General features: G+C 64.5%; 3 protein-coding genes across 3 annotated transcripts in view; 1 reads left to right on the top strand and 2 right to left on the bottom strand.

Annotated features, from left to right (window-relative positions):
- OGFOD3 (2-oxoglutarate and iron dependent oxygenase domain containing 3) overlaps positions 1-2,539 on the bottom strand; it is a 28,054-nt gene extending 25,515 nt beyond the window's left edge. Inside the window, exon 1 of the mRNA XM_062215873.1 lies at positions 2,415-2,539. Within this exon, the coding sequence (XP_062071857.1) occupies positions 2,415-2,488 (74 nt within the window). The 5' untranslated portion in view covers positions 2,489-2,539. The remainder of the gene's footprint in view (positions 1-2,414) is intronic.
- A 153-nt stretch (positions 2,540-2,692) lies between these two features.
- On the top strand, positions 2,693-16,047 carry HEXD (hexosaminidase D). The gene is made up of 13 exons (XM_062215862.1): positions 2,693-2,967; positions 4,059-4,168; positions 5,554-5,641; positions 8,957-9,121; positions 10,031-10,214; positions 10,755-10,826; positions 11,192-11,387; positions 12,662-12,744; positions 14,606-14,684; positions 14,775-14,876; positions 15,053-15,142; positions 15,569-15,762; positions 15,870-16,047. The coding sequence occupies exons 1-13, from the start codon at positions 2,884-2,886 to the stop codon at positions 16,001-16,003; spliced, it is 1,581 nt and encodes a 526-aa protein (XP_062071846.1). The 5' UTR covers positions 2,693-2,883; the 3' UTR covers positions 16,004-16,047.
- Positions 16,048-16,151: 104 nt separating this feature from the next.
- On the bottom strand, positions 16,152-20,318 carry LOC133776692 (cytochrome b-245 chaperone 1). The gene is made up of 7 exons (XM_062215866.1): positions 20,211-20,318; positions 19,844-19,951; positions 19,335-19,376; positions 19,070-19,143; positions 18,564-18,660; positions 17,664-17,808; positions 16,152-17,302 (listed from the first exon to the last, which is right to left on the bottom strand). Exons 2-7 carry the CDS (start codon positions 19,926-19,928, stop codon positions 17,182-17,184), a joined length of 564 nt encoding a protein of 187 aa, XP_062071850.1. The 5' UTR covers positions 19,929-19,951; positions 20,211-20,318; the 3' UTR covers positions 16,152-17,181.
- Between the last annotated feature and the right edge of the window lie 5,609 nt (positions 20,319-25,927).

Genomic DNA, 25,927 nt, shown 5'->3' with positions numbered 1-25,927 from the left:
AAAACCACGCACCCGTGACGCACCAGCGACCACGTATGAGCTCTAAACCCTAGATGTGGGCTGTCCGTCCTGAGCCCCTTGGTGCGGGCTGTCCCCCACTGAGCCCCTCGGTGCGGGCTGTCCCCCACTGAGCCCCTTGGTGCGGGCTGTCCCCCCACTGAGCCCCTCAGTGCGGGCTGTCCCCCACTGAGCCCCTAGATGTGGGCTGTCCGTCCTGAGCCCCTTGGTGCGGGCTGTCCCCCACTGAGCCCCTCGGTGCGGGCTGTCCCCCACTGAGCCCCTTGGTGCGGGCTGTCCCCCACTGAGCCCCTAGATGTGGGCTGTCCGTCCTGAGCCCCTAGGTGCGGGCTGTCCCCCACTGAGCCCCTCGGTGCGGGCTGTCCCCCACTGAGCCCCTCGGTGCGGGCTGTCCGTCCTGAGCCCCTTGGTGCGGGCTGTCCCCCACTGAGCCCCTAGATGTGGGCTGTCCGTCCTGAGCCCCTAGGTGCGGGCTGTCCCCCACTGAGCCCCTAGATGTGGGCTGTCCGTCCTGAGCCCCTTGGTGCGGGCTGTCCCCCACTGAGCCCCTCGGTGCGGGCTGTCCCCCACTGAGCCCCTCGGTGCGGGCTGTCCGTCCTGAGCCCCTTGGTGCGGGCTGTCCCCCACTGAGCCCCTAGATGTGGGCTGTCCGTCCTGAGCCCCTAGGTGCGGGCTGTCCCCCACTGAGCCCCTAGATGTGGGCTGTCCGTCCTGAGCCCCTTGGTGCGGGCTGTCCCCCACTGAGCCCCTCGGTGCAGGCTGTCCCCCACTGAGCCCCTAGGTGCGGGCTGTCCCCCACTGAGCCCCTAGATGTGGGCTGTCCGTCCTGAGCCCCTAGGTGCGGGCTGTCCCTACCCCTAGGTGCGGGCTGCCCCCCACTGAGCCCTCCAGATCCTCGGGCAGGCGGCCTGTGGAGCGCTCCCGGCTCGGGTTGCTGGGTGTGTGGGCCCTGAGCTGCCAGCCGCAGCACAGCAGGCTCACTGAGACAGAAGCCCCCTCCCCAACCCTGCTCTGCCCACACTTCAGTTTCTTTCCGGCTGCTCCCTTGTACGACCCTTTGAGCGTCCACACTGGCAGCAGCCCTCGCGTCAGCACACTCACATCACCTCCAGGTGTGGCCCCCGGGCCAGGAAGCCTGGTGGCGGCCAGCCCGGCCAAACCGCCCCGGGGAGACCCGGGGAGGGAGGGCGGGGACTGAGGGCTGAGGCTCCAGGAGGGGCTGACATCAGGTGTGAAAGGAGTCCTGGGCAAGCGGCCCTGCACCCGGCAGGGCAGTGTGGCCTGGCGGCGGCGTCAAAGCCCTGCAAGCCCCACGCAGGAGGAACCCAGGCAGGGCCGGGGGCCAGGGCGGGAAGCCCAGGAGGAGGGCTCCAGGTGTGGGGCCGTGGCCGACGTCCAGCCTCAAAGTCTGCAGAGGCCGCTCAGCCGATGCCCTGGGCTCCCAGGGCCCAAAGCCCGGAGGGACAGCAGGGCACGGGGAGGTGGCAGCCGAGAGAGACGCGGTGCGGGTGGCCGACAGGCTGCGGCTTCAGGTCCCGCACCCCAGCCTCGCCGCAACTGGACCTGAGCCGGCGGAGGCCGCGGGGCGGGGGCGGGGGCTTCCTTGCGTCCCCCAGGGAGCGGTTCTGCGCCCTCCGACGCCCCGGTGCACTGGACCAGCGGACTTGCGCCCAGGCCAGAGCCACCCCGGCCCCGTCCATCCGCTCACGCAGGCGCAGCCCCTGCTCCGCGCCCCCCAGCGCCCTAAGGGAGGCCGAAGGGGCAAGACCGGGGGTCCTGGGGCCACACAAAGGGCCTCTCCGCGGCCAGGAGCAGCAAGGCGACGGGCAGGTGAGGGCCCCGCGCCGCCACGCAGTCCAGCCGCAGCGACCAGAGCCACCGCAGCGTCCGGCCCGGGCGCAGACGGACCCCGAGAGACCCTCGTCCAGACGGGGCAGGGGCAGCCGCGCGGCCCCAGCGCCCGCGGGGACGCAACCTGCAGGCCCCGCCCGCCGCAGGCCCCGCCCGCCGCAGGCCCCGCCCGCCGCAGGCCCCGCCCGCCGCAGGCCCCGCCCGCCGCAGGCCCCGCCCGCCGCAGGCCCCGCCCGCCGCAGGCCCCGCCCGCCGCAGGCCCCGCCCGCCGCAGGCCCCGCCCGCCGCAGGCCCCGCCCGCCGCAGGCCCCGCCCGCCGCAGGCCCCGCCCGCCGCAGGCCCCGCCCGCCGCAGGCCCCGCCCGCCGCAGGCCCCGCCCGCCGCAGGCCCCGCCCGCCGCAGGCCCCGCCCGCCGCAGGCCCCGCCCGCCGCAGGCCCCGCCCGCCGCAGGCCCCGCCCGCCGCAGGCCCCGCCCGCCGCAGGCCCCGCCCGCCGCAGGCCCCGCCCGCCGCAGGCCCCGCCCGCGGGCTCCGCGCTCCCACTACCTGCTCGGGCGCCGGCGCTCGGCTGCCGTGCTGCCGTCGGGCGCCCTGGGCGCGCCCCTCCGCTGCGGGGCCATCGGCTCGGGCCGCACGCGGGAGCCGCCGAGCCCGGGGACGCGCTCGGTGACAGGAAGCGCGAGGCGGCGCGGGGACGCTGGCGCGTCGCGTTCGGCCGTCGGCCCCGGGGCTGGCGGCAAGGCGCGAGCAGTCGGCGGCCGAGCGGTCGAGCGGGGCGGGGCCTCCTCCCTCGGCGGCCGAGGCGCGCCCCCGGGTGCGCGCGGCCGCGGGCCGGACTGGGCGGGGGCGGCCTCCTCGGCTCGCAGTCGCCCCGCTAGCAATGTCCCCTTGCTAGGATGTTTTCGAGCAGCCGGGCCTTGGCCGCCGGGCCCTGAGGCGGCGCCCCGAGGCCCGGGCCCTCCGGAGGCCGGGCGGTCGCGCTCACTGCGGGGTCTCCCCCAGCCCGGGGTCCTGGATGTCGGGGTCCGCGCCGTTCGCGAGGAGGCTGGTCCACCTGGACCTCAAGGGAGCCCCGCCCAAGGTCTCGTACCTCGCGGAGGTGAGGCCGCCCCGGGGCCGCGTCTGTGCGCACCCGCGCTCGGGCCCCCGGGGCCGCGTCTGTGCGCACCCGCGCTCGGGCCCCCGGGGCCGCGTCTGTCCGCACCCGCGCTCGCGCTCGGACCCCCGGGGCCGCGTCTGTGCGCACCCGCGCTCGGGCCCCCGGGGCCGCATCTGTCCGCACCCGCGCTCGGGCCCCCTGGGCCGCGTCTGTGCGCACCCGCGCTCGGGCCCCCGGGGCCGCGTCTGTCCGCACCCGCGCTCGGGCCCCCGGGGCCGCGTCTGTCCGCACCCGCGCTCGGGCCCCCGGGGCCGCGTCTGTCCGCACCCGCGCTCGCGCTCGGACCCCCGGGGCCGCGTCTGTCCGCACCCGCGCTCGGACCCCCGGGGCCCCGTCTGTCCGCACCCGCGCTCGCGCTCGGACCCCCGGGGCCGCGTCTGTGCGCACCCGCGCTCGGGCCCCCGGGGCCGCGTCTGTGCGCACCCGCGCTCGGACCCCCGGGGCCGCGTCTGTCCGCACCCGCGCTCGGACCCTCGGGGCCGCGTCTGTCCGCACCCGCGCTCGCGCTCGGACCCCCGGGGCCGCGTCTGTGCGCACCCGCGCTCGGACCCCCGGGGCCCCGTCTGTCCGCACCCGCGCTCGGACCCTCGGGGCCGCGTCTGTGCGCACCCGCGCTCGGGCCCCCGGGGCCGCGTCTGTGCGCACCCGCGCTCGGACCCCCGGGGCCGCGTCTGTGCGCACCCGCGCTCGGACCCTCGGGGCCGCGTCTGTCCGCACCCGCGCTCGCGCTCGGACCCCCGGGGCCGCGTCTGTGCGCACCCGCGCTCGGACCCCCGGGGCCCCGTCTGTCCGCACCCGCGCTCGGACCCTCGGGGCCGCGTCTGTGCGCACCCGCGCTCGGGCCCCCGGGGCCCCGTCTGTCCGCACCCGCGCTCGGGCCCTCGGGCCGCGTCTACCCGCGCTCGGACCCCCGGGGCCGCGTCTGTGCGCACCCGCGCTCGGGCCCTAGGGCCCGGGTCGGAGCGAGATGGGGGCCGCGGGCCGCCGCCGTGGCCGGGCCTGGCCTAGCCGCGTCCCCGTCCCTGCCCCAGGTCTTCCCTCTGTTCCGCGAGCTGGGCGCCAGCGGCCTCCTGGTGGAGTATGAAGACACGTTCCCCTACGAGGGCCCCCTGAGGCTGCTGAGGGCCGCGCACGCCTACAGGTAGGGCCCTGCGGCCCGGAGAAGGGTGGAGGACGGGGCCGGGCGGGCAGCAAGCTGGCAGTGCTGGGCACATGTCTTAAAGGGTGTCTTTCTTATAAAAAGAATTAAATATAAAATCAAAACGTGGGGCTAGAGCGTGTCCCCGAAGAGATCTGGGAACATCTCAACGAGACGCAGCACCAGCCGTGACGGCCACTCCGGCTCTGGTCTGCAGGCGGGCTGCCCCTTAGCCACAGTCCGGGGCGTGAGTCAGGGAGTGAGGCGAGCCGGCGAGATGGTCAGAAACGAACGACCCGAGGGAAGACGGCCAGAGCAAACAGGAGGGTCCAGTAAAGCTGGGAGAAACGTTAGACCTCGCGTAGCGACAGCTGGAGCGAAAATTGCCATGCAGTGCCACTCGGCTGCAAAGTCAGCGACGTTTTTAAAAAGTGACAATGCTCTGTGTGGAAGAGGACAGCAAGGCTCCTGCTGGTGGGAAGCTACGGGAGGGCACGCGGGCTCCGGACGTCAAAGCTCCACGTTTGTGCTGGTGGGAAGCTACGGGAGGGCACTCGGGCTCCGGACGTCAAAGCTCCACGTTTGTGCTGGTGGGAAGCTACGGGAGGGCACTCGGGCTCCGGACGTCAAAGCTCCACGTTTGTGCTGGTGGGAAGCTACGGGAGGGCACTCGGGCTCCGGACGTCAAAGCTCCACGTTTGTGCCCGGAAGGTGGAAAAGGCCTGAGCTGGAGTTGGCGCTGTGCTTTCTTTCGTTTTGTATAAAGGAGAAATATTTGTATTTTTGGCTGTTATCACACAAGACTCCAGCAGGCAGACCTCTAAGATTTCTGATTTCAACAAACTGGCCAGCATGGTGATCCTTGGACCCCAAACGCTCCATAGCCTCATCGTAATGATGGACCTGTTGTTCATCAGATCCCTGAATAGTTAGCACAGATGAACCACTGTCCCGGACATACGCTTGTTTGCTCAGTAGCTTTATTTCTGAGATGAACTTGTAGATGACCGCTCACGATGGAGCTTGTGAGAAAGGGAGAGGTAGGCACGGGACAGTGGGACATGACCTCCACACAGTGGAGTGCTGGCCTGAGGGGACCAAGGGCTGCACAGGTGGCTGGCGAATCTGCCAGTGCCCGCTCCGGGCTGGGTGACGTCCTCCTGCAGTGTCTGGGTAGCAGCAGCTGGGGAGAGCAGACTTCCTAGGGGAGGTACTGAGCAGCACCTCTGCCCTCCCGGGACCTGTGGGACTCCGGGGAGGTGGCAGCCTCGTGTTTCCCGGAGGACCCTCCAGGGCCGGCTGGGGGTGGGGGTGGGGTGGGGGTGGGGGGGTGAGAGCTGCTGTGCTGACCTCAGGCCTGAGCTTCTGGGTGCCTTTTGTCTCCCCAGCCCCTCTGAAGTCAAAGAGATCTTGCTTCTGGCCAGACTGAGTGAGCTGGAGGTCATCCCCTTGGTCCAGACATTTGGACACATGGAGGTGAGTGGCCCAAGTAGAAGTCACCTGGCGCTAGGCATAGGGTGCGGGGCCTCCCGCTCAGCCCTGCACCAAGAGGCCAGGACAGGTGATGCCAGCCAGGGCGGAACAGAGGGAGAGGGACAGAGCGGGTGAGTGACTTCCATGGGGCCAGGTGGCTTTTTTTTTTTAATTAAAAAGTTTATTTTAGTAAAAAAGTTTTGAAATCCATGCTTATTTTTTCGTAATATGCATTTTCCATGAACTTTTTGAAAAAGATGTGTTGATTTGAAAGAGAGGGGTCCTTCTTCCATTCCCTGGTTCACTGCCTGGGGTCGGGATTGGCCTCAGCCTCTGAGCCGGCGTCCTGTGATGGACCTGGTAGGCTGCAGACGATGGGTGAAACACTCGGGTCCCTGCACCCATGGGGTGCCAGGGTGCAGCTCCTGGCCTCAAACTGGCCCGATCCCAGCTGTTCTGGGCATTTGGGGAATTCTCTCTCTCTCTCTCTCTCTGCCGTTCAAATAAAAATTTTTTTAAAAGATGCTAGAGATTCAAAAGATGAGTCAGACGTGGTTGATACTGTCACGTTGTTCATGTCTACTTGGGGAAACAGATAAATCTGTAACCACTATGTACGTAAGAGCGTCATGGATTAGTACGCAGGGAGGAGGTGGAGCCCCCAGCCCCGCATTTGCTTTTTAAATTGTGTTTGTTGAAAAGGTAATTTAACTGTTAAGAAAACCTGCTTTTTATTCTCGGTTTATGTCTTTGTCTCAGTCAACATTGAGAATAATTTCCCAAACAGGTTTTCATGTCTGCGTCAAACACGTGGGAAACACATTAAGCACAGCACTGACTCTGGGTCCTGGGTACACAGGCTGCATTTGTTGCCAGCCCCTCCATTCCTGCTGTGGCTCACGCGCACAGGAACCTCTGGTTTCCGCTTCGACCAGGCCTCTCCCCCGGGGCTCTGGAACTCTCTCCCAGTCTGATCTGCCCACGCTGGGTGGATTCTCCCTGCACACTCTCCTGGGTTCTGAGTTTGGTGTGCATTCTTGGTTCTCCAATGGCAGAACATCTTTTGAGGCCACCAGGGTCCCCGACATCACCGAATCCGTCCTGGGTCCCAGTGCTCTCTTACTTGGGCCCTCAGTGGACGCCCCTCCTGGGATCCCTGCCTTCTGCTCCCCCTCCTCACTGTCCCACATCCTGGGCTCCTGGAGCTGCTCCAGGCTGGGCCCCTGCCCACCTCCCGTTCTTTCTCTGGATTCTGCCATCTCTGCCCCTGCTTCCCCTTCCCGTCCACACCTCAGTGACTCCCAGGCCCTGTCCCCAGCCAGCTTCTGTCTCCACTGAGGACCCCTCCCAGTCTCAGGTTGGGCAAACCAGGTCAGTTCCACGCCTGCTCTTCGAGTCATGGTCACTGTCCCCTCCAGCCTGCCCGCACCACCCTTGTCTACACCAGCTCCTGGCTGCTGTGAGACCCTCCTGACAGGTCCCCACCACAGCAAGTCAGATACAGCCCTGATTCTCCCCGTGCCCCTGCTCCCACGGCCGCCTCTGCATCTTCATCAGTAGCCACCTGGCCGCCTTTGTGAGCGTTCATTCCCAGAATACTCTGCTTCGTTGATCTGCATGTCTGCTGCTGATACCATTTACTGCCTTCTTGTGAGTCTTACAACCAGGTGATACGGCCGCGCCACGGCTCACTAGGCTAATCCTCCGCCTGCAGCGCCGGCACCCCAGGTTCTAGTCCCGGTCGGGGCACTGGATTCTGTCCCGGTTGCCCCTCTTCCAGTCCAGCTCTCTGCTGTGGCCCGGGAAGGCAGTGGAGGATGGCCCAAGTGCTTGGACCCTGCACCCCATGGGAGACCAGGAGAAGCACCTGGCTCCTGCAATTGGATCAGCGCGGTGCGCTGGCCGCAGTGGCCGTTGTGGGGTGAACCAATGGAAAGAAGACCTTTCTCTCTCTCTCTCTCTCTCTCTCTCTCTGTCCACTCTGCCTGTCAAAAAAAGAAAAAGAAAAGAAAAAACCAGGTGATGTGATTTCTCCAATTTCAGAGTCGTTTGGGCTATTTCCTCCATCTCCATGTGGATTTCTTCACACTGATCCTGGTTGGGGTCTGTTGAACTTAGATCTGCCTCTGTGGCGTTCCGGCCGCTTCTCCAGTGGTCCCTTTGTCCTCCTCCTCCTCTGGAGCTCCCGCCACACGCGTGTTGACTTGTGCAGGGTCCGCAGCTCTCCCCGGCCCTGCCCATTTGCTTCCTCTTTGACCGATTTCTGTGTCTCCGTAGCCACAGCCCGGACTCTGCCTTCTGACATTTCGGGTCTTTTGCAGAGCCTGTCCCGTGGGTTCTTTCCTTAATTCTTGGAGCACATTCAGAGATTTGGCTGGCGCACGTGGGCGCGCTCAGCCTCTGTGGACGGCCATCCCCGGGTCTGGCTTCTGCTCTCCAGTTTGTTTGCATGTCTCGTAGTTTTTGGTTGAAGACTGGGCATTTTAGGGAATGTGTAATAGCAGGTCTGAGGTTTATTTTCTCCCCCTGCGGAGGTGCTGGGGAGGGTCCCCTGGATTCACCTGGAGGACCCGCCTCCCCAGCCTCCCCAGCCACCTGGCCTCTGAGCCCTTCTACAGGTGCCCCCGCCTCCCCAGCTGTGTGGCCTCCCACTCTCACCCCTGTCCTCACAGCTGGAGGTCCGCAAGGGCTTGGGCAGAGGTCCTGTCTGGCACCCTGACCCCACAGGCCTGTACCCCTGCTTGGAGCTGTGGGGGTCACTCAGGTTTGGCAGTTCCCCCCCTGCCTGTACTCACCCCCGGCCTCCTCAGGTCTCTGAGAGAGCCTGGACCGTCCTCCAGGGCTCTGCCCTCGGGCCAGCAGAAGGCAGGGTTTTCCTCCAAGTTTGCACCTTTCCCGATGTAGCCCAAGGGGTGGGTGTGTGCCAGACTCCGTCCGCAGCTGCTGGGGGCCGCTCACCGAAAGGGCCACCTTCACAAAGTCACCCTGTGCTTCTGCTTGCTCTGGGGGAGGAACCCCGCCTCGCCTTTGCACCCCAGAGGCCAGAGGCATGCCCAGCTCTTGCCCCGTCAGCAGGCGGAGCCTCCCTTCCATGGGTTAGAGCTGGAGGCTGGAGCGGGGCCACTGAAGCCAGACAGAACAGGTTCCGGACAATTCTGTCCCATCAGGGGCCACCTGGACAGGCTGAACAGAGACAGCGCAGGGCTTGGTCCGGGCCATGCCCAGGACTGTAGGGTACAGGGTGGAGGGGGTGGGCGCGAGCCTCCCTGTGTCCCCCTTCCCCTCCCGTCAGCACCCTACCCACCCCTGTCTCCACAGTTTGTGCTGAAGCACGCAACCTTTGCTCACCTCCGAGAAGTACCGCCCTTCCCCAACACCCTGAACCCCCATGAGCCAGAGTCCCTGGCCCTGGTGGGAGCCATGATCGACCAGGTGCTGGCGCTGCACCCAGGCGCCCGGTGGCTGCACATCGGGTGCGATGAGGTGGGTACTTCCTCCCACACCCTTGCACCTCCTCCCAAGCCGTGTTCCCAACGAGTAGACAGGACTCACGGGGGCTGTTCTAGCAGATACCTTGGGGGGGGGTGGCTCAGTGCCTGGGGCCAGGTGGGACCTCACCCACTGGGCAGGCTGGGCCCCCAAGTGGCCACGCTCCCCCCCAGCAGGGGCAGGTTCATGCCATGGGCCCTGCATTGGAGGTGGAGGGCGTTGTTCTGTTCCAACTAAAGAAAAGCAGTTTGGGGTGAGAGAAGGGCCCGGAAGGATTTGCTGGGAAGCTGGGTCATGGGAGTGCTGGCGACGTGCCCCTCGCAGCCCCACCCGTCACCCCGGGAGAGCTGAGCCCAGGACGGTCAGTGAGCTCTGTGCTGGAGGCACAGAGGGTCCCCGCCTTCTTAAAGGGAATCAGCGCACGTGTGTTTGGGACGAAATGCAGCCACCACCGCCACAGTGCCTTCCTGAGGCGTTGGGGGTGTGCACCGCGCTGAGCCCACGACCCTTGCTCACCGTGTGGAAACCCCTCTGGCAGCACCAGTGCACTCTGCCCCATGGAGTCGCATGTTCTAGACGCTTCCCATACACAGTCATGGCCTTGAGAGCAAGCTTCTCGCACCCACATCACAATCTGAATGCTCACGGGCACCACAGTGTGTGTCCGTGAGCGCTGTCCACAGTGTAGACGGAACACCTCACTGACCACTGTGTAGACAGGGCACCTTGTGCTGCCTGTCTTGCTGGTGAACACGACCCGCTCCTGCTCGCGGCAGCTGTGACGTGAGAGCCGTAAGCAGCGCAGGCTCTCCTGCTGGAAGAAGGCAGGGTCCTGTCGACCAGCAGGCCCTGAGCCCCCCCCCGCAGCGGCCAGCCGCAAACCCGTGCCATCTCTCCCTCCAGGTGTATTACCTGGGCGAAGGCGAGGCCTCGAGGCGCTGGCTGCAGCAGGAGCACAACAGCAAGGCAGCGCTGTGCCTGTCCCACATGAGGGCTGTGGCCAGCCACGTGCTGGCCCAGCACCCCGGCACGACGCCCCTGGTGTGGGATGACATGCTGCGGGACATCCCGCGGGACCAGCTCACAGGTCAGACGTGCGGGGCGGGGCGGGGCTGAGGGTGGGGCCGCCCTCAGCAGCCCCCGAGAAGGGCACTGCACGCAGGATGAGCTCAGGGTTCTGCCCCGGAAAGACCAGGTGTAAGGGATTCGCCATCACTGGGGCATCTTGCAGGGGTGTGCCAGGGGCTAGGGCTAAACACGCCCCTGCTGTACCCAGAGCAGGGCCGGAGCCAGCCTAGCTGCTGCCACCTGGGCTCCTGCATCCCATCCTTGTGACAGCCACTGCCCAGTGAAGACAGATGTAAGCTGATGCCAGTTAGCGGTGTGTGCCGAGTGCCCCCGGGGCTGGTGGCCCTGCTGAGCAGAGAGGCCCCCGGCTCCCAGAGTCACCACTTCCAGAGTTTCGTCTGTGGTCACGGAACTTGCCGAAGTGAGGCAACCTGCTGAGGCCACGTATACACCTGTGGCCAAGAGAGACGATTCATGCTCCCATTTTAGAAAGAACGAGCCCCGGGGCGGGACGAGGCGTGGGGACAGGTCCCCTCCACAGGGCCTTGTCTGTCCTCAGCATCAGGGCTGCCGCAGCTGGTGGAGCCGGTGCTCTGGGACTACGGGGCCGACCTGGACGTGCACAGCAAGGGTCAGTACCAGGTCGCCGGGGCGCCTGTGACGGCCACGTGCCACTGCAACCACACTGCCTGGCCTTAGTGTGGCCGCTGGGCCTTGATGAGAAAGGTCAGGCACGGCCTCTGCCTGGCACTCTCCCTGCTCCACCACACTCCACCCGGGAAGTGCCCTGCCCAGCCTGGGACGGCCATGAGTCTCTTGGCCCTTCACAAAATGTTTTCCCCTTCCTGGTTCTCTGAGGTGTTTGCCTGGTGAGCTGGTGACTGGGGTCTGGCCCAGCGGTTTGGCTGCTCCCTTGTGGTCTGGACAAGTGGGTGACACAGGGATGGTGTCAGCCGTGCGGCCTCCGAGATCGCCCACCGCCTGCTCTCTCTCCAGTCCTCCTCATGGAGAAGTTCCGGGAGTGCCGCTTCCCACGCCTCTGGGCGGCAAGTGCCTTCAAGGGGGCCACCGGGGCCAGCCGGGCCCTGCCGCCCATCGAGCACCACCTCCGTAACCACACGCGATGGCTGCAGGTGGCGGGCAGCGTGCCCAAGGACTCTCTGCAGGGCATCGTCCTGACCGGCTGGCAGAGGTGAGCTCTCAGCCTCCTGTCCTGGGGGTCCAGGTAGCTCCCAGCACCCCCCACCCCGGGATCAGCTAAGGGGAAGCAGCTCAGGCCTCAGCCACGGGGGTCAAGCCTTCACCCCCACTCTGCTGAGGGGAAGCCGCGCGGTGTCCAGGGTCACAGGCTCAGTCCCCGGCCCCGCTTGCCACCCGTCTGCTCCTGACCTCACATTCTGTTCCATTCAGCTGGAGGTTCCCACGGTCCCATCATGCCAGGTGGCACTGGTCCACCTCAGTCTGCATTCAACTCTGCTCAGGACAGCGGTCAGGGCAGTGGCGGGGGCGTTGCTGGGGTTCACCCCAGGCAGTGCCTGCCACCCCTGTGGGCACATGTCACATCCCATGACCACTGAGGAAACCAGGGCTTGGGTGGGGGGAGGTGCCATGGCCAGCACTGAGCGCCCCTCAGCCCTCGCTCAGGACACACTGCCGTGACCTCACATCTTCCTCCTGGGGATTCAGGGAAAAGCCTGTGGCGGTGGGGAGGGGGGGTAGGGACCCCCAGGTCGGGGGAGATAGGGACCAGAGCACAGCCCAGGGCAGGGGGGGGCCAGATAGGGACCAGAGCACAGACTGGGGGGGGGGGCGGGAGGGGTAGGGACCGGAGCACAGCCCGGGGCAGGGGGGGGGCCAGGTAGGGACTGGAGCACAGACTGGGGGGGGGGGGCGGGAGGGGTAGGGACCGGAGCACAGCCCGGGGCGGGGGGGGGGGGGGCCAGGTAGGGACTGGAGCACAGCCTCCAGGGTGGGGGGAGATAGGGACCAGAGCACAGCCCGGGGCGGGGGTGGGGGGCGGTAGGGAGGCAGGAACTAGAGCAGAACACAAGCTGGGGTTGGGGGGAGGTAGGGACTAGAACACAGCCTGGGGGTGGGGGGTAGGGACCGGCGCACAGCCTGGCGGGGGGGGGGGGAGCCCTTTCCTCTGTCAGAGGTGGGAAGGGATTATGTCACGTTGCCCACCCAGAGTGAACGCAGGGGTGGAGGCCAGGCCAGGCCACCAGAGGGCCCTGGGTAGGGTCTCCCAGAGACATCCTCCACCCCGGCCCCTCATGGCTCTGCATCGCCGCCGTCAGCCATCTCACCGCAGATCCGAAACTGCTCGATATGGAGCCGCTGCTCTGGAAGCCCTGGGCCCAGCAGTGAAAGCCTGGGCGCCCTCGGGCCAGGGCACCGTGCGGGCACCGGGGTATCAGGCCCAGCTCGCCAAGGCTGTGGCGCTGAGCGCGCCTCTCGTGGCCTTAGGTACGACCACTTCTCGGTGCTGTGTGAGCTGCTTCCTGTGGGGGTCCCGTCCCTGGCCGCCTGCCTGCAGCTGCTCCTGCATGGTACGTCCCAGCCCCGCTGGTTCCTCCTGGGGAGACCAGACGCCAGAAAGCTGACTGCCCTGTGTCCCCTGACTTCTGCCTGCTGGTCTGTGGTCAGCCTGGCAATGTGCCAGACAGCCCGTCCACCCCGTCAGCCCAGGCCGCTCCCTTCACCCCGACAGCTACCCCCACTCTGCTGAGGGTCCTCAAGCTTAAGCCTAAAGCAGGTGGGAGCCAGGAACTGACTCCAGATCTCCCACGCGGGCGGCAGGGACCCACCTGAGTCATCACCGCTGGTCCCTGGGTCCCCTGCGGCAGGGAGCTGGAACTGAACCCAGACAAGCGGAGTGGAGTGCAAGCAGCTGACCAGCTGTCCTACTGCGACACCAGAGTCCATCCCTGTGGACGACTCTGAGCGGTCAATGCTGAGCCGTTGAGAACACAACAGGAGGAGGGTTAGTGTCAGCTGGTCAAGGGGAGGCGAGTCCCACACCCAGGCTCCTGCCAGCCCACACCAGCCTGTTGCCCCAAGTCTCCCCGCACACTGATCACATTGGTAGCTGTAGGCCTCACTGGTTTCAGGCGTTCTAGAACATTCCTCTGCCAGGTAAGCCACACGAGCGGTGGACAACGTGCAGGTCAATCCTGCCCCACAGGCGGGGCCAGCGGCTTGTCTGGCTGGCGGGTTGCCAGCAGTGCCGTTCTCGCTCGCTCTCTCTTTCCTCCTTCCTTCCTTTCTTCTTTCTTTTATTTATTTATTTGAAAAGCAGAGTTACAGAGAGGCAGAGGCAGAGAGAGAGGTCTTCCATCTAATGGTTCACTCCCCAGTTGGCCACAATGGCCAGAGCTGGGCCGATCTGAGGCCAGGAGTCAGGAGCTTCTTCCAGGTCTCCCACGTGGGTGCAGGGACCCAAGCACTTGGACCATCTTCTGCTGCTTTTCCAGGCCACAGCAGAGAGCTGGATTGGAAATGGAGCAGCCGGGACTTGAACCTGTGTCCATACGGGATGTTGGCACTGCCGGTGGCGGCTTTACCTCCATGCCACAGCGCTGCCCCCCCCACATTGTTCTCTCTTTTTAAAATTAATGGGCACAGATGCTCCGTGTAGCAGTCAAGATGCACTTGTCTTATATCAGAGTGCCTGGGTTCGAGCGCTGGCTCCTGCTCCTGACTCCAGCTTCCTGCTGATGGAGACTCTGGGAGGCATCAGGCAATGGCTCAAGTCACTGGTTCCTGCCACGCACAGAGATCTGCATCAAGTTCCCAACTCCCAGGTCAGGCCCCAGCCATTGTGGGCATTTGAGGAGTGAACTAGCAATGGAGCTCTGCCTCTTTTTTTAATTTATTTTTTATTTATTTTTATGACAGGCAGAGTGGACAGTGAGAGAGACAGAGAGAAAGGTCTATCCTTTGCCATTGGTTCACCCCACAATGGCCACCGTGGCCGGCATGCTGCGGCCGGCGCACCGCGCTGATCCGAAGGCAGGAGCCAGGTGCTTCTCCTGGTCTCCCATGGGGTGCAGGGCCCAAGCACTTGGGCCATCCTCCACTGCACTCCTGGGCCACAGCAGAGAGCTGGCCTGGAAGAGGAGCAACTGGGACAGAATCCAGCACCCTGACCGGGACTAGAACCCAGTGTTCCGGCGCTGCAGAGCGAAGGATTAGCCTGTTGAGCCACGGCGCTGGCCGGAGCTCTGCCTCTTAAAGTAAAATAACAAACATATTTCTCACATTTAATGAGAAGAACTTCTCCAGAGAGGTCTTGGGCTCACGCCTCTCCACTGTGTGCCAGCCACCATAGCTCTAAGGCCCCGGAGGTCTGGACACTGGCCAGCACAGGGATGAGGGCCCTCTGACCATCTCCACCTGTGTTGGTTTCAGGAGGGTTTACCGAAGATGTTAAAACCAAGGTGGAGAACCTTCTCGGGCTCTCAAGCTTGGAGACGACAGACTCTGTGAGGTAATGTGGTCATCCCACCCTACCCCCACCCCCACCCCCACCCCCGGGTCCCTTGTGGGGACCACTGTCCTCAGTGTGGCTCTCTGGCAGCAAGGGGGCTGGCTCCTTCCCTGGCAGCAACATCCTCGCCCTTGTCACCCAAGTCAGCCTCCACCTGCGCAGCTCCGTGGATGCACTGCTGGAGAGGAACAGGTGGGTGGGCGGTGGACAGGTGAGTGGACAGATGGACAGACAGGCACATGGGCCCCTTATGGCCTCATCCTACACAGGAAAAAATGAGACTTGAGAACTTCTAGCAGGTTCTTCAGCTTGTCCACAGGTGTTAGCATAACCCCACGGCTGCCGTCAGCTGACTGTGGCTCCCCCAGGTATGTGACCGGCTGGTTCAGCCCCTACCATCGCAGGCGCAGGCTCATCCACCCGGTCATGGTCCAGCGCATCCAGCCTGAGGCACGCAGGTAACCACCCCGCTCGCGGCGCCGTCCAGGGAGCCAGCAGGGGACGGGACGGCGCCAGGGGCCCGGGTGACTCCCACGTTAGCCAACAGCGGGACTCTTCCTGCTTCACGGGTGCCAGGGCAGGCTCGGGCTCACCTCTGCAGCCTTCCCTGGCCTCTCTGGGTTCAGGGCTGTGAGCTAGGATCTTGACAGGTCCATGGACCAACCGCAAGGAAAGCGAATTCCGGCTAATTACACAGTGCGTCCAGCTTCAGAGGTTAAAATATGACAAACTGCTCGTTCATCTGTCCCAAGACCCGGTGAGGTGGGAGCCAGCAGCCCCTCTTCAGAGGGTCACTGAGGCACAGCACGGCTGTTGAGCCTGTGGCGTGCGTAGCCACGCGCAGTCCTGGGGTCCTCAGGGGACTCAAGGCCTCCCGTCCTTAGCCTCCTGGGCAGGTGGAGTGCCCTTGTGCAGGAGCTGGAGGCAGCCCTGCAGCTCACCTTCCACCCGGACGCCGTGGAGGAGTGGCTGGAGGAGAACGTGCATCCCAGCATGCGACAGCTGCAGGCGCTGCTGCAGGACCTCAGTGAGGCGGCCACGCCCCAGTTCCTGGTTGGTGGCCCCTGCTGGAACCAAGGTCAGGACCCCTGAGGGAAGGGGCCTGAGTGGGGGCTGGAGGGCCCTGTGCCGTGGACCTAGGCGGTAGCAGGCTGAAGTGACCCCTGTCCCCTCATCTCGCTGCAGCCGGCCCCTCGCAGCCACGCCCTGCTGAGCCTGGGGGCTGTGCGGGGCTGGGTAACCCCCAGGATGCACAGGGGTCTCTGGGGAAGAAGCAGATGGCAGCAGAGGACACACTCAGCAGGGACCTGGGGCCATGATCTGCACACAGAACTTTATTCTGCAATAAAGAGTGAAAGCTACAGTCTGGCACAGGCTCTGTCAGTACCCTGGTTTACAACTTCCAGTCGGGTCCCTCCCTCTCCAGGGCTGGCCTGGCCCCTGTGGGGAAGGGGCCTGACGGCACCCGCGTGGCCCACAGCCACTCCAGACCCACCCACTTAGAAGCCAACTCCGCATTTAAATGGCCACGGCCCTCCCAGGGGCTGCAGGGCAGCACTGTCCGGAGGACCTCATTCACCACCTCTCCCCGGTGGCTTTCCACCCTGCCTCTGGGTGACTGCAGCCTGGCTAATCCAGTGTGCAGGCTCATGGGGATGGCCAGGGGCAGGCAGCCAGGTGGGCACTCTTGGCACACACTGTGCCTTGGAGAGCCCTGGGCTTCTTGGGAGAATGGCGGCTCTCAATCCCTGGGGGATGGCTGCAGCCCAGGGCTCACCCTCTTGCTGAGCCTTCCAGGGTTCCAGAGGGGCTGGAACTCCGGTGCAAGAACCCCCTTCTCAGCTCTGCGAGACACTGCACGAGTCACTTCGCGTTCTCAACACACGCTTCGGCCCAGGCTGAGGGGAGGAAGTGGATGCTCCCGCCCAGGCTGACAGCCCAGCTGCTGTGCTGGTGAGAACGGAGACAGCTGTCTGGGCCGGGGCGCAGGAAAAGCGGGCCATGGGGAGAGGCTGCCTCCTGCAGGGGTGCCCAGGGATCTGCCCCCTCCCTGGCAGCCGGGGCTGCCCTGGGGAAGCTCCTGGCCATGGGGGTGTCCGCAGAGCAGCCTGGCCCAGCACTGGGCGTTCCTGTAGCCTGTGGTCATCACGCTGGAGAAAGCCCAGGTGTCCTCTTTGTTTCAGAGGCCATGGATGGGTCCACCTAGACCGGCTGTGCCACCGCCAGGGCTGCTGCCCGACTCCGAGAAGTGACTTCAGGTCCTGCAGCCCTGTGGCCTCCCTGGACATAGCACCCCACCCTACATCCCCTAGCAGACCCCCACCAGCGCCCCCTGGCCCTGCCCTCGGAAAAGGTGCAGCCTGTGGTTCTGTGCAGGGTCCACGCAGCAGGGCCAGAAGGCACAAGCAGCTCTCTGAGCAGGCCCTGCGGCAGCCACTCAGCTGCAGGCGTGACTGGAACGTGAGGCCGGGAGGGGCCCCGTGGCCAGCCTGGGCTGTCAGCTCTGGCTCCCGGGACCATCAGCCTCGCTGTCGCTGCTCTCAGACAACTCCGAGGGGTTCTCCAGGTGGTGCAGCTCCAGGAAGCTGGTGATGAGCTTAGCGATGGCTTCCACGTCACTGGAGGAGGCCAGCACCAGGTCAGCCAGCGGCAGCCAGCAAGAGGCCACACCAGTCCCAACCCAACCCACCCATGTCCAGCAGCCCCAGGCTCTAACCAAACCCCATACCTCTTGTCTGGTCCTACTTGACCCTAGCCCAGTTCTCCAAGGTGGCCATGGCAGGGCTGTCACAAGCCTGTGCCTCCCCCCTCAGGCCCCTCTCCTGTGTACACACTAGCATCTCCTCCCCCTTCTGCCCCACAACACTGGGCCATCAGTCATGAGGGTCACCTGACAGGGCCGAGGCACAGGGTGGGGGGCTCTAGCCAGATCAAAGCCAAGCCTCGCGTGAGGCACTGCCGCCCGGAGCCGGGTCTTACCTGCGGTGGCCCATGACGGCACTCTGGGTGAGAGGGTGGGAAAAGCCTGTGGCAAACCGCAGCACCACCGTGTAGCCCTTCCCGAAGTATCGGACCTTCTCTTCCTCCACGTTCACGTCCCGGATGTCATTCAAGAGGACCACCACTGTGGAGGGACGGGTCAGTGGCCACAGCGTCCCCGACCCCACCTGTGCCACGAGGCACCTGGCAGTGGCAAAAGCATTTGCCTTTTCCTGTCCAAGCCTGGGCCTGAGAATCTCCTGGTGAGGGCACACCCAGGGCTCCCATCATGGAGCCAAAATACCCGTGTGAGCCCACAGCCCAGCTCAGCCCCACCTGTCTTCACGTGCATGCCCAAGGCTCAGAAACACCTCCCTGGCCCCCGTGACCAATCACTAAGTGGGGGCTTCCACTCCCTGTGACTGCTCTGGAAACCAGCTCCTCAGGGGCCAGGACAGCTGCTGTGGAACCTTCTGCCTACTCCCAGCTGAACCAGTTCCAGGCCCAGAAGTTGTTCCAGGCCGGGGCTTCCTCTGGCCACCCATCCCTCCGCACAGGCCGAGCAGGGCCTAGGGAAAGCCGTGTGACCCCTCGAGCAGAGAGGAGTGTGGCTGGCTCCAGTCACCTGCTCACTGCTGTAACTCTGCCTCCCGGGCCCCACAACCACCCCCACCACCCAAACCCAAGGAAGAACAGCCGGGGGGAGGGGGGAGACCCCAGAGCCAGGATGCAACCCCAGCCCCTTCCAGCCGCCCTGACAGGCTGCCAGTCTCAGGACCTGGGGCATCTGCCCAGACCCCGCCCTGCAGGCCGGGGACGTGGGGGGACCCTGGCTGGCTGCAGAGCGTCTCGGCCTCAGGCACTGAGTAGCCATCCTGGGCCCCCACCCTGCACACTAACCCTGGTCGTGGCCGGCTCTGAGAAGAGTCAGCAGCTTCCTGTAGAGGCTGAAGGTCTTCAAGATGACCTTGCCGGTGTTCTTGTTGAAGATGGCTTCCTGGAAACCACAGGGCGCTGAGCACATCCCCGCTCCCAGCCAGACTCCTGCCCTCCTGGGTGGGGCAGGTGCCCTCCCGAGGTCACACAAGCACAGGGCAAGGACTCCTGGAGGACACTGAGGCCTGGGGGGGGGGGGGACAGGACGGCACCCGCCCCTCTGCCACGGCTGCAGCCCCAGGCGCAGAACCCGTCACAAGGTGCTTCCAGAAGGAAGACCCCTTAGAGGAGTCCCTGGCCCGAGGGCCACAGGCAACGTTCAGGGGCAGGTCCAGCTACGCGGAAGCCACCGGCTGGGACAGGTTTCAGGACAGGAACGGAGCACTAAGCCACCGGGAACCTTCCTGCTGCAGGAGGGGCCCAGAAGCCGAGCGTACCCTCCCCCACACGGCCCGCCTGTCCGGCCTTACCTCCCAGTCCTCCAGGTTCTGCACGGCCACCAACAGGCAGCCCGTGACATAGAAGAGCCTCCAGCCCAGGCTGTCTGGAAACAGACGCAGGACGCCACCCTGAGTGCCGGCGGGCGGCCCGCCCAGCACAGCCTGACCCAGACCCCTAGGTTAGCTCGGGGAGGTGGGGGGACCGACAGTGCCCATGCCGTGAGGACCCTGGCCATCACCCGTCCTGCTGACCCACACTTTCCCAAACGGGGGACACTGGGGAGGCGTCCTGTACCTCCGCTGTAGTAGGCAGCAGCCAGGCCGATGGACAAGATCCCTGTGGAGAGAGGGAGAGGCTTCCGACTGGGTCCGCGCGGGCCCTTCCCACGGCGGGGGCAGCCTGGAGGTCAACGTTGGCCGGGCCGACCCCCGTGCGGGCCCCAGGGCTGTCTCAGGACTGTCCTGATGGGGGTGACCCTGGCAGCCGCCGGTGAGGAACGAAGGCACGAAAACCACAGCGGGCGCAGAGCCGGCCAGGCAGGGGTCAGAGCGCGCGCGGAAACGGCGCGGGAGAGGCCGCGGACGTGAGGGGCGGGGGCTGCGTGGACTCCCGGAGGGGCCGGAAACGCGGACGCGCGGGCAGCCCGTCCCACGACCCGCGCGTCAGAGCAGCGGCACCGGCACCCGGTGAGGCCGGCGGGCAGCGGCGCCTGCCGGCCCGGCGCGGGGCCCGAGAGCCAGACCAGCGCCGCGGGCAGCGGAACGAGGAAGTGCGCGTCCCCCGCGCGCTGCCCACGGCCTTACCGACCAGCAGGGACCAGGAGCGCACGCCGGGGGCCCTCCTGAGGTGGAGGCAGGAGCTGGAGCGCGTCTGCACCTGCATGTACATCCCTGCTGCGTGCACAGGAGCGGCTGCGGGACACGCGGCGCCCGCCTCGTCAGCCCGGGCGGCCGCCCGGCAAGCCCGGCCCCAGGCGCACCCCCACCCCGGAACTGCCGGGACCCTGCGTCCCCGCCCGGGCCCCGCCTGGCGCGCCAGGGCCGGGCCAGCTCCGAGACCACAGCCCGCGCCGGCCACGGGCGCGCCTCACTCGACTCGGGTGTCTGAGCCCGGCCCCGCACACGCCGCGCCCCCCGGAGGTGAGCACCAGGCCCTGCACGGCGCGCCCACCTGAGGGGAAGCTGCAGGGCGCCTTCGCCGGCCCGAGGAAGCGCGCCGCGCCCGTCCGCACCCGCCGCCACCCAGGGGCGCGAACCTGCGACGGGCGGCGGGGCGGGGCGGGGCGGGGCGCGCGGACTTCCGGGCTCGCAGGGCTTCCGGGGCCCGGGCGCGGGGACGCGCGGACTTCCGGGCGCGCGGGCGGGGCGCGCGGACTTCCGGGCGCGGGGCGGGGCGCGCGGACTTCCGGGCGCGCGGGCGGGGCTCCCGGGGCGGGGCGCGGCGCGCGGACTTCCGGGGCCGGGGCGGGGCGGGGCTCCCGGGGCGGGGCGCGGGGCGGGGCTCCCGGGGCGGGGCGCGGCGCGCGGACTTCCGGGCGCGGGGCGGGGCTTCCGGGGCCGGCGCGGGGCGGGGCTTCCGGGGCCGGGGCGGGGCGGCCGGCGGGTCTGAGGAGCCGCGGGGCGGGTGTGCCGCGGTTCGCCGCGCGGCCCGGAGGCTTGCCGGAACGTTCGCTCGGCAGCGCCGGGTCCCGGACCGCACTTCGGGGGCCTCTGCCGCGGCGGCCTCCTGGCTGCTGGGCCCGGGACGCCCCGCCTGCCTCTCGCCGCTGTCGCGGGGCGTGGGTGCGGCCGTGTGCGCGCCGGGGAGCTGCGCGCGCGAAGGCAGCGACTGCCGCCCACCGGTTTGGCTGGCACGCTGCCGACCACGGGAGTAGCGGGAGAAGATGACGCTGTCCGGACTGGGCAGCTCCAGTCGCAATTGCATTCGGAAGTGGCGCAGTCGGTGCTTGAACCGGTGTCCATTGGGCCGGCGCTGCAGGTGGCCGCTCTACCCACTAAGCCAAGCGCCGGCCCCTAAACTTTTTTTTTTTTTTAAAGATTGATTTATTTATTTGAAAGAGAGTGACAGAGAGAGAGAGGTCTTTCATCTGCTGGTTCACTCCCCGAACGGCCTCAACACCCGGAGCCGTGTCAATCCGAAGCCAGGAGCCAGGAGCTTCTTCCGGGTCTCCCACGTGGGTGCAGGGGCCCAAGCACTCGGGCCATCTTCTACTGCTTTCCCAGGCCACAGCAGAGAGCTGGATTGGAAATGGAACAGCCGGGACTCGAACCAGCGCCCATATGGGATGCCAGCACTGCAGGTGGTGGCTTTACCAGCTACACCACAGCGCCAGCCCCTGTCCTGGCTCCTCTGCTTCCAGTCCATCTTTTTGCTAATGTGTCCTGGGGAGCAGCCAGTGATGGCCCAAGCACTTAGGTCCCCACCACCCACGTGAGAGTCCTACATGGAGTTCCTGGCTCCTGGCGTCAACCTACCCCAGCCCTCACTGTTGGGGAGGAGGCCAGCAGATGGAAGGTATCTTTTTCTCTCTCATGCTCTACCTTTTAAGTAGATGAAAATAAGAACTAATTTTTTAAGTATGTTTCCCAGTACTGTCTGCTGAAAGTGACACAAAGACCAAGCCAGGAGCTGCACACAATTTCAATATCTGCTTTGTGGGTTTGAAATATCGATTCCCACTCAGGGAGAAGAGTCTTGACTTCCCATCTAGAGCAGGGACCATCAAGACCATTATCACCTCTGTGGGAGGACCTTGGATGGGCCAGGCAGCAGTGCCGGGTGGAAATCGAGCTGAAACCCACAGTTCACAGTGACATCTTAAACTTTGTTCACTTTTGGAAGTTTTTAACAATCAGGGCTTTTTGGCTGTTTGATTAGGAAAGGAATCCAGCATTTATCCTGCCTATTTTTATAGTTATAGCAGTGTAACCAGTCGGTGAGAAGAATTTTTCAGGTAGAAGTGTTTCCATTGGGCAGGTAAAGCCTCTGTCTGTAGCGCAGGCATGCCACATGGACGCAGGTTCAAGACCTGGGCGCTCCACTTCTGACCCAGCTCCCTGCTGATGCATCTGGGAAAGCAGCAGAGGACGGCCCCAAGTGCGTGGGCCCCTGCACCCACGTGTGAGACCTGAATGAAGTTCCTGGCTCCTGACGTCGGCCTGACCCAGGCCCGGCCATATGGGGCGTGAACCAGCAGATGGAAGATCTCTCTCTCTCTCTACCTCTGCCTTTAAAATAAATCAATCCTGGCTGGCGCCACGGCTCACTTGGCTAATCCTCCGCCTGCGGTGCCAGCACTCTGGGTTCTAGTCCCGGTCGGGGCGCCAGATTCTGTCCCGGTTGCCCCTCTTCCAGGCCAGCTCTCTGCTGTGGCCCAGGAGTGCAGTGGAGGATGGCCCAAGTGCTTGGGCCCTGCACCCCATGGGAGACCAGGAGAAGCACCTGGCTCCTGGCTTTGGATCAGCGTGGTGTGCTGGCCGCAGCGTGCCGGCCGCGGCAGCCATTGGAGGGTGAACCAACGGCAAAGGAAGACCTTTCTCTCTGTCTCTCTCTCTCACTGTCCACTCTGCCTGTCAAAAAAAAAAAATAAATCAATCAATCAATCTTTTTTTAATAAAAAATTGTTTCCACTAAGCAGGAAGAAATGGTGGAATTAACACATCTGCTTAAAGAAGCGATGGGTCTAGGCAGTTTCATAAATGGCTGCACATTCGCACCACAGAAGAACAGTCAGACACTGAAAGAACACAGCCCCTTCCATGAAGTTGTCTTCTAAAAACAACAACACAGCCTGAGTGTGGGATCCAGCCTGCATTTGCTGGAGAGTCAGAGGACAAGAACACACTAAAAGCTCCCACAAGGACACCCTTGGTGATTTCAGGAAACCCTGCAGACGAAGGGCCGATTCTCTAATGATGCAGAGGGAAAGAGGGATGTGGCTGGAACCCACAGACTTAAACCAAGTCAACCTTCAGACCAGAACTCGATACCCGGTTAGCAAGCCTTATTTCAAAATAAGGAATTTTTTAGAAAAATATTTATTTTGAAAGAGTTACAGAGAGAGGGAGACACAGAGGAGAGAGAGAGAGAGAGAGATCTTCCAATCTTCCATCTGCTGTTTCACTCCCCAGATGCCTGTACTGGCCAGAGCTGGGCCAGGCTGGAGCCAGGAGCTTCATCCTGGTCTGCCACAAGGGTGACAGGGGCCTAAACATGGGCCCTCTTCTGTTGCTTTTTCCAAGACAATTAGCAGGGAGCTGGACGGGAGGTAGAGCAGCTGGGACACCAACAGTGCCCATACGGGATGCCGGTGTCCTAGGTGGTAGCTCTACCTGTTAGGCCACAACATTGGCCTCAGGATTTTTTTTTTAAAGAAAGACTTAAGAAACAAATAAGTTAACTTCAACATATGACATATTGTACTTACTTAGATCCCAATTTATTTATTTATTTTTTATTTTTTTATTTTATTTTTTTTTGACAGGCAGAGTGGATAGTAAGAGAGAGAGACAGAGAGAAAGGTCTTCCTTTTTGCCGTTGGTTCACCCTCCAGTGGCCGCTGCAGCCGGCGCATCCTGCTGATCCGAAGCCAGGAGCCAGGTGCTTCTCCTGGTCTCCCATGCGGGTGCAGGGCCCAAGCACTTGGGCCATCCTCCACTGCCTTCCCGGGCCATAGCAGAGAGCTGGCCTGGAAGAGGGGCAACCGGGATAGAATCCAGCGCCCTAACCGGGACTAGAACCTGGTGTGCCGGCGCCGCAAGGCGGAGGATTAGCCTGTTAAGCCACGGCGCCAGCCATAGATCCCAATTTAAACTCGCTAGAAATTTATGAGAAATTGGAGAAATGTGGACATTGGGCATTGAGGAGACTGACTGCAATCTTTTTTTCCAAGCGTTTAATAGATAGTATTGCAATTCTGTTTTTACAACACTAGAGGCCAGCATTGTGGCATAGCAGATTAAGTCTCCACCTGTAATTGCTGGCATCCCCTATGGCAACAGTTCAAGTCCTGGCTGCTCCACTTCTGATCCAGCTCCCTGCTAATGGCCTGGGAAAGAAGATGGCCCCAGTAGTGTGGGAGATGCTGTGGAAGCTCCTGGTTCCTGGCTTCGGATCGGCACAGCTCCAGCCATTGCAGCCAATTGGGGAGTGAACCAGCGGATGGAAGACTCTATGTCTCTACTTTTCTCTGTAACTCTTTTAGTTGTTTTTTTTTTTTTTTTGACAGGCAGAGTGGACAGTGAGAAAGAGACATAGAGAAAGGTCTTACTTGTCCGTTGGTTCACCCTCCAATGGCCGCCGCGCTACGGCGGATGCACTGCGCTGATCCAAAGCCAGGAGCCAGGTGCTTCCTCCTGGTCCCCCATGGGGTGCAGGGCCCAAGCACTTGGGCCATTCTCTACTGCCTTCCCGGGCCACAGCAGAGAGCTGGCCTGGAAGAGGAGCAACCGGGACAGAATCCAGTGCCCTGACCGGCACTAGAACCCGGCGTGCTGGCACCGCAGGCAGAGGATTAGCCTAGTGAGCCACGGCGGCGCCGACTCTCTGTTAACTCTTTCAAATAAATAAAATAAATCTTTTTTAAGAAATGGAAAACTAGGCCAGCGCCCTGGCTTATCAGGCTAATCCTCCGCCTGCAGCGCCAGCACTCAGGATTCTAGTCCCGGTAGGGGCGCCAGATTCTGTCCCGGTTGCCCCTCTTCCTGTCCAGCTCTCTGCTGTGGCCCAGGAAGGCAGTGGAGGATGGCCCACGTGCTTGGGCCCTGCACCCGAATGGGAGACCAGGATAAGCACCTGGCTCCTGGCTTCGGATCAGCGAGATGTGCCGGCCGCAGCGGCCATTGGAGGGTGAACCAACAGCAAAAAGGAAGACCTTTCTCTCTGTCTCTCTCTCACTATCCACTCTGCCTGTCTAAAATAAATAAATAAATAAAAGAATATTTAATGATCTAACATGAAAAGATCCTACTGGGGTTTTAGGCTCCAGCTGTTTGATCTCCTGCCGCCCCGGCGGGACAGGGTTTGCCTTCAGGAGGGGCGCAGCACCAGGACCCCGAGCTGCACACCCAGGGCTTCCTTACGTTGGCACTGACTGCTCCACGCGTGCTCTCTGCGTCGGATTCCGGCTCAGAACCTGGGAAAGCTCTCTGGGGCGTGGAACCCGGACGACAGCCCCGACCCTGTGCTCCGCAGCTCCGAAGGGGAGACGTGGGCTCCGGGGCTGTAACCGCGGGCTCTCCCAGCGCGGTGCCCACGTGTGGCCCTGCAGGTGTCACCGGAGGGTGTTCAGGGCCGGGGGAGCCGGCCTCACCCCGGAGCTCACACCGGGCAGCGCGGGGTCCGAGTGTGCGGGGTCTCGACTGCGTTTTGCAAAGTGACCCCCGCGCCCCTGGAATGCGCTGGACGGCCCCCCCGGCTCCTGAGCGCCCTCCGTGCCGCCGGCTTTGCTCGGCCCGTCAGGTCCATGGGGACAACATCGTTCCCGGCTTTGTCAAGCGGAGCCCCGGGCAGCATCTGGGGGCTGCAGGCCACACCAGCCTCCCTGCCCGGCCGGGCCGGCGGAGGGGACCCGGCCAGGGTTCTCGGACCGCGGCTGCCGACGGGCGCGGGCCCTGGCGGGGGCCCCGGGACGGCCCGGCGGGGCGCAGCGCTCCCGCTCCCAACGACACGAACGGAAAACGCCGCCCTCGTGCTGCCCGGCCGCGTCCACGCGGGCCCAGCGGCGCTCGCCGCGCACGCGCACTTGCGCCCGGCCGGCCTACGTGCCGCGCGGCAGGGCGGCCATGGCGGCGGCCAGAGGCGGGTGTGGGGCCGCGCGGACGACGCGCGCCCCCGCCGCAGGCGGCTCGCCCTCGGCCCTCCCCCGCGCCCGTGGCTAAGCAGCCCCC

Source organism: Lepus europaeus, chromosome 18, assembly GCF_033115175.1.
Source record: "Lepus europaeus isolate LE1 chromosome 18, mLepTim1.pri, whole genome shotgun sequence".
NCBI classification, from domain to species: domain Eukaryota; kingdom Metazoa; phylum Chordata; class Mammalia; order Lagomorpha; family Leporidae; genus Lepus; species Lepus europaeus.
This window is presented reverse-complemented; position numbering and strand designations above follow the sequence as displayed.

Excerpts from the sequence above, each read along its gene's own strand:
- LOC133776692 (XM_062215866.1), bottom strand. The coding sequence starts at position 19,928 with ATGTACATGCAGGTGCAGACGCGCTCCAGCTCCTGCCTCCACCTCAGG. Across the intron at positions 19,377-19,843 it reads CTCCTGGTCCCTGCTGGTCG|GGATCTTGTCCATCGGCCTG; the intron begins GTAAGGCCGTGG and ends CTCTCTCCACAG. Across the intron at positions 17,809-18,563 it reads CAGAGCCGGCCACGACCAGG|TGGTGGTCCTCTTGAATGAC; the intron begins GTTAGTGTGCAG and ends GTCCCTCCACAG.
- HEXD (XM_062215862.1), top strand. The coding sequence starts at position 2,884 with ATGTCGGGGTCCGCGCCGTTCGCGAGGAGGCTGGTCCACCTGGACCTC. Across the intron at positions 2,968-4,058 it reads AGGTCTCGTACCTCGCGGAG|GTCTTCCCTCTGTTCCGCGA; the intron begins GTGAGGCCGCCC and ends TCCCTGCCCCAG. Across the intron at positions 4,169-5,553 it reads AGGGCCGCGCACGCCTACAG|CCCCTCTGAAGTCAAAGAGA; the intron begins GTAGGGCCCTGC and ends TTGTCTCCCCAG.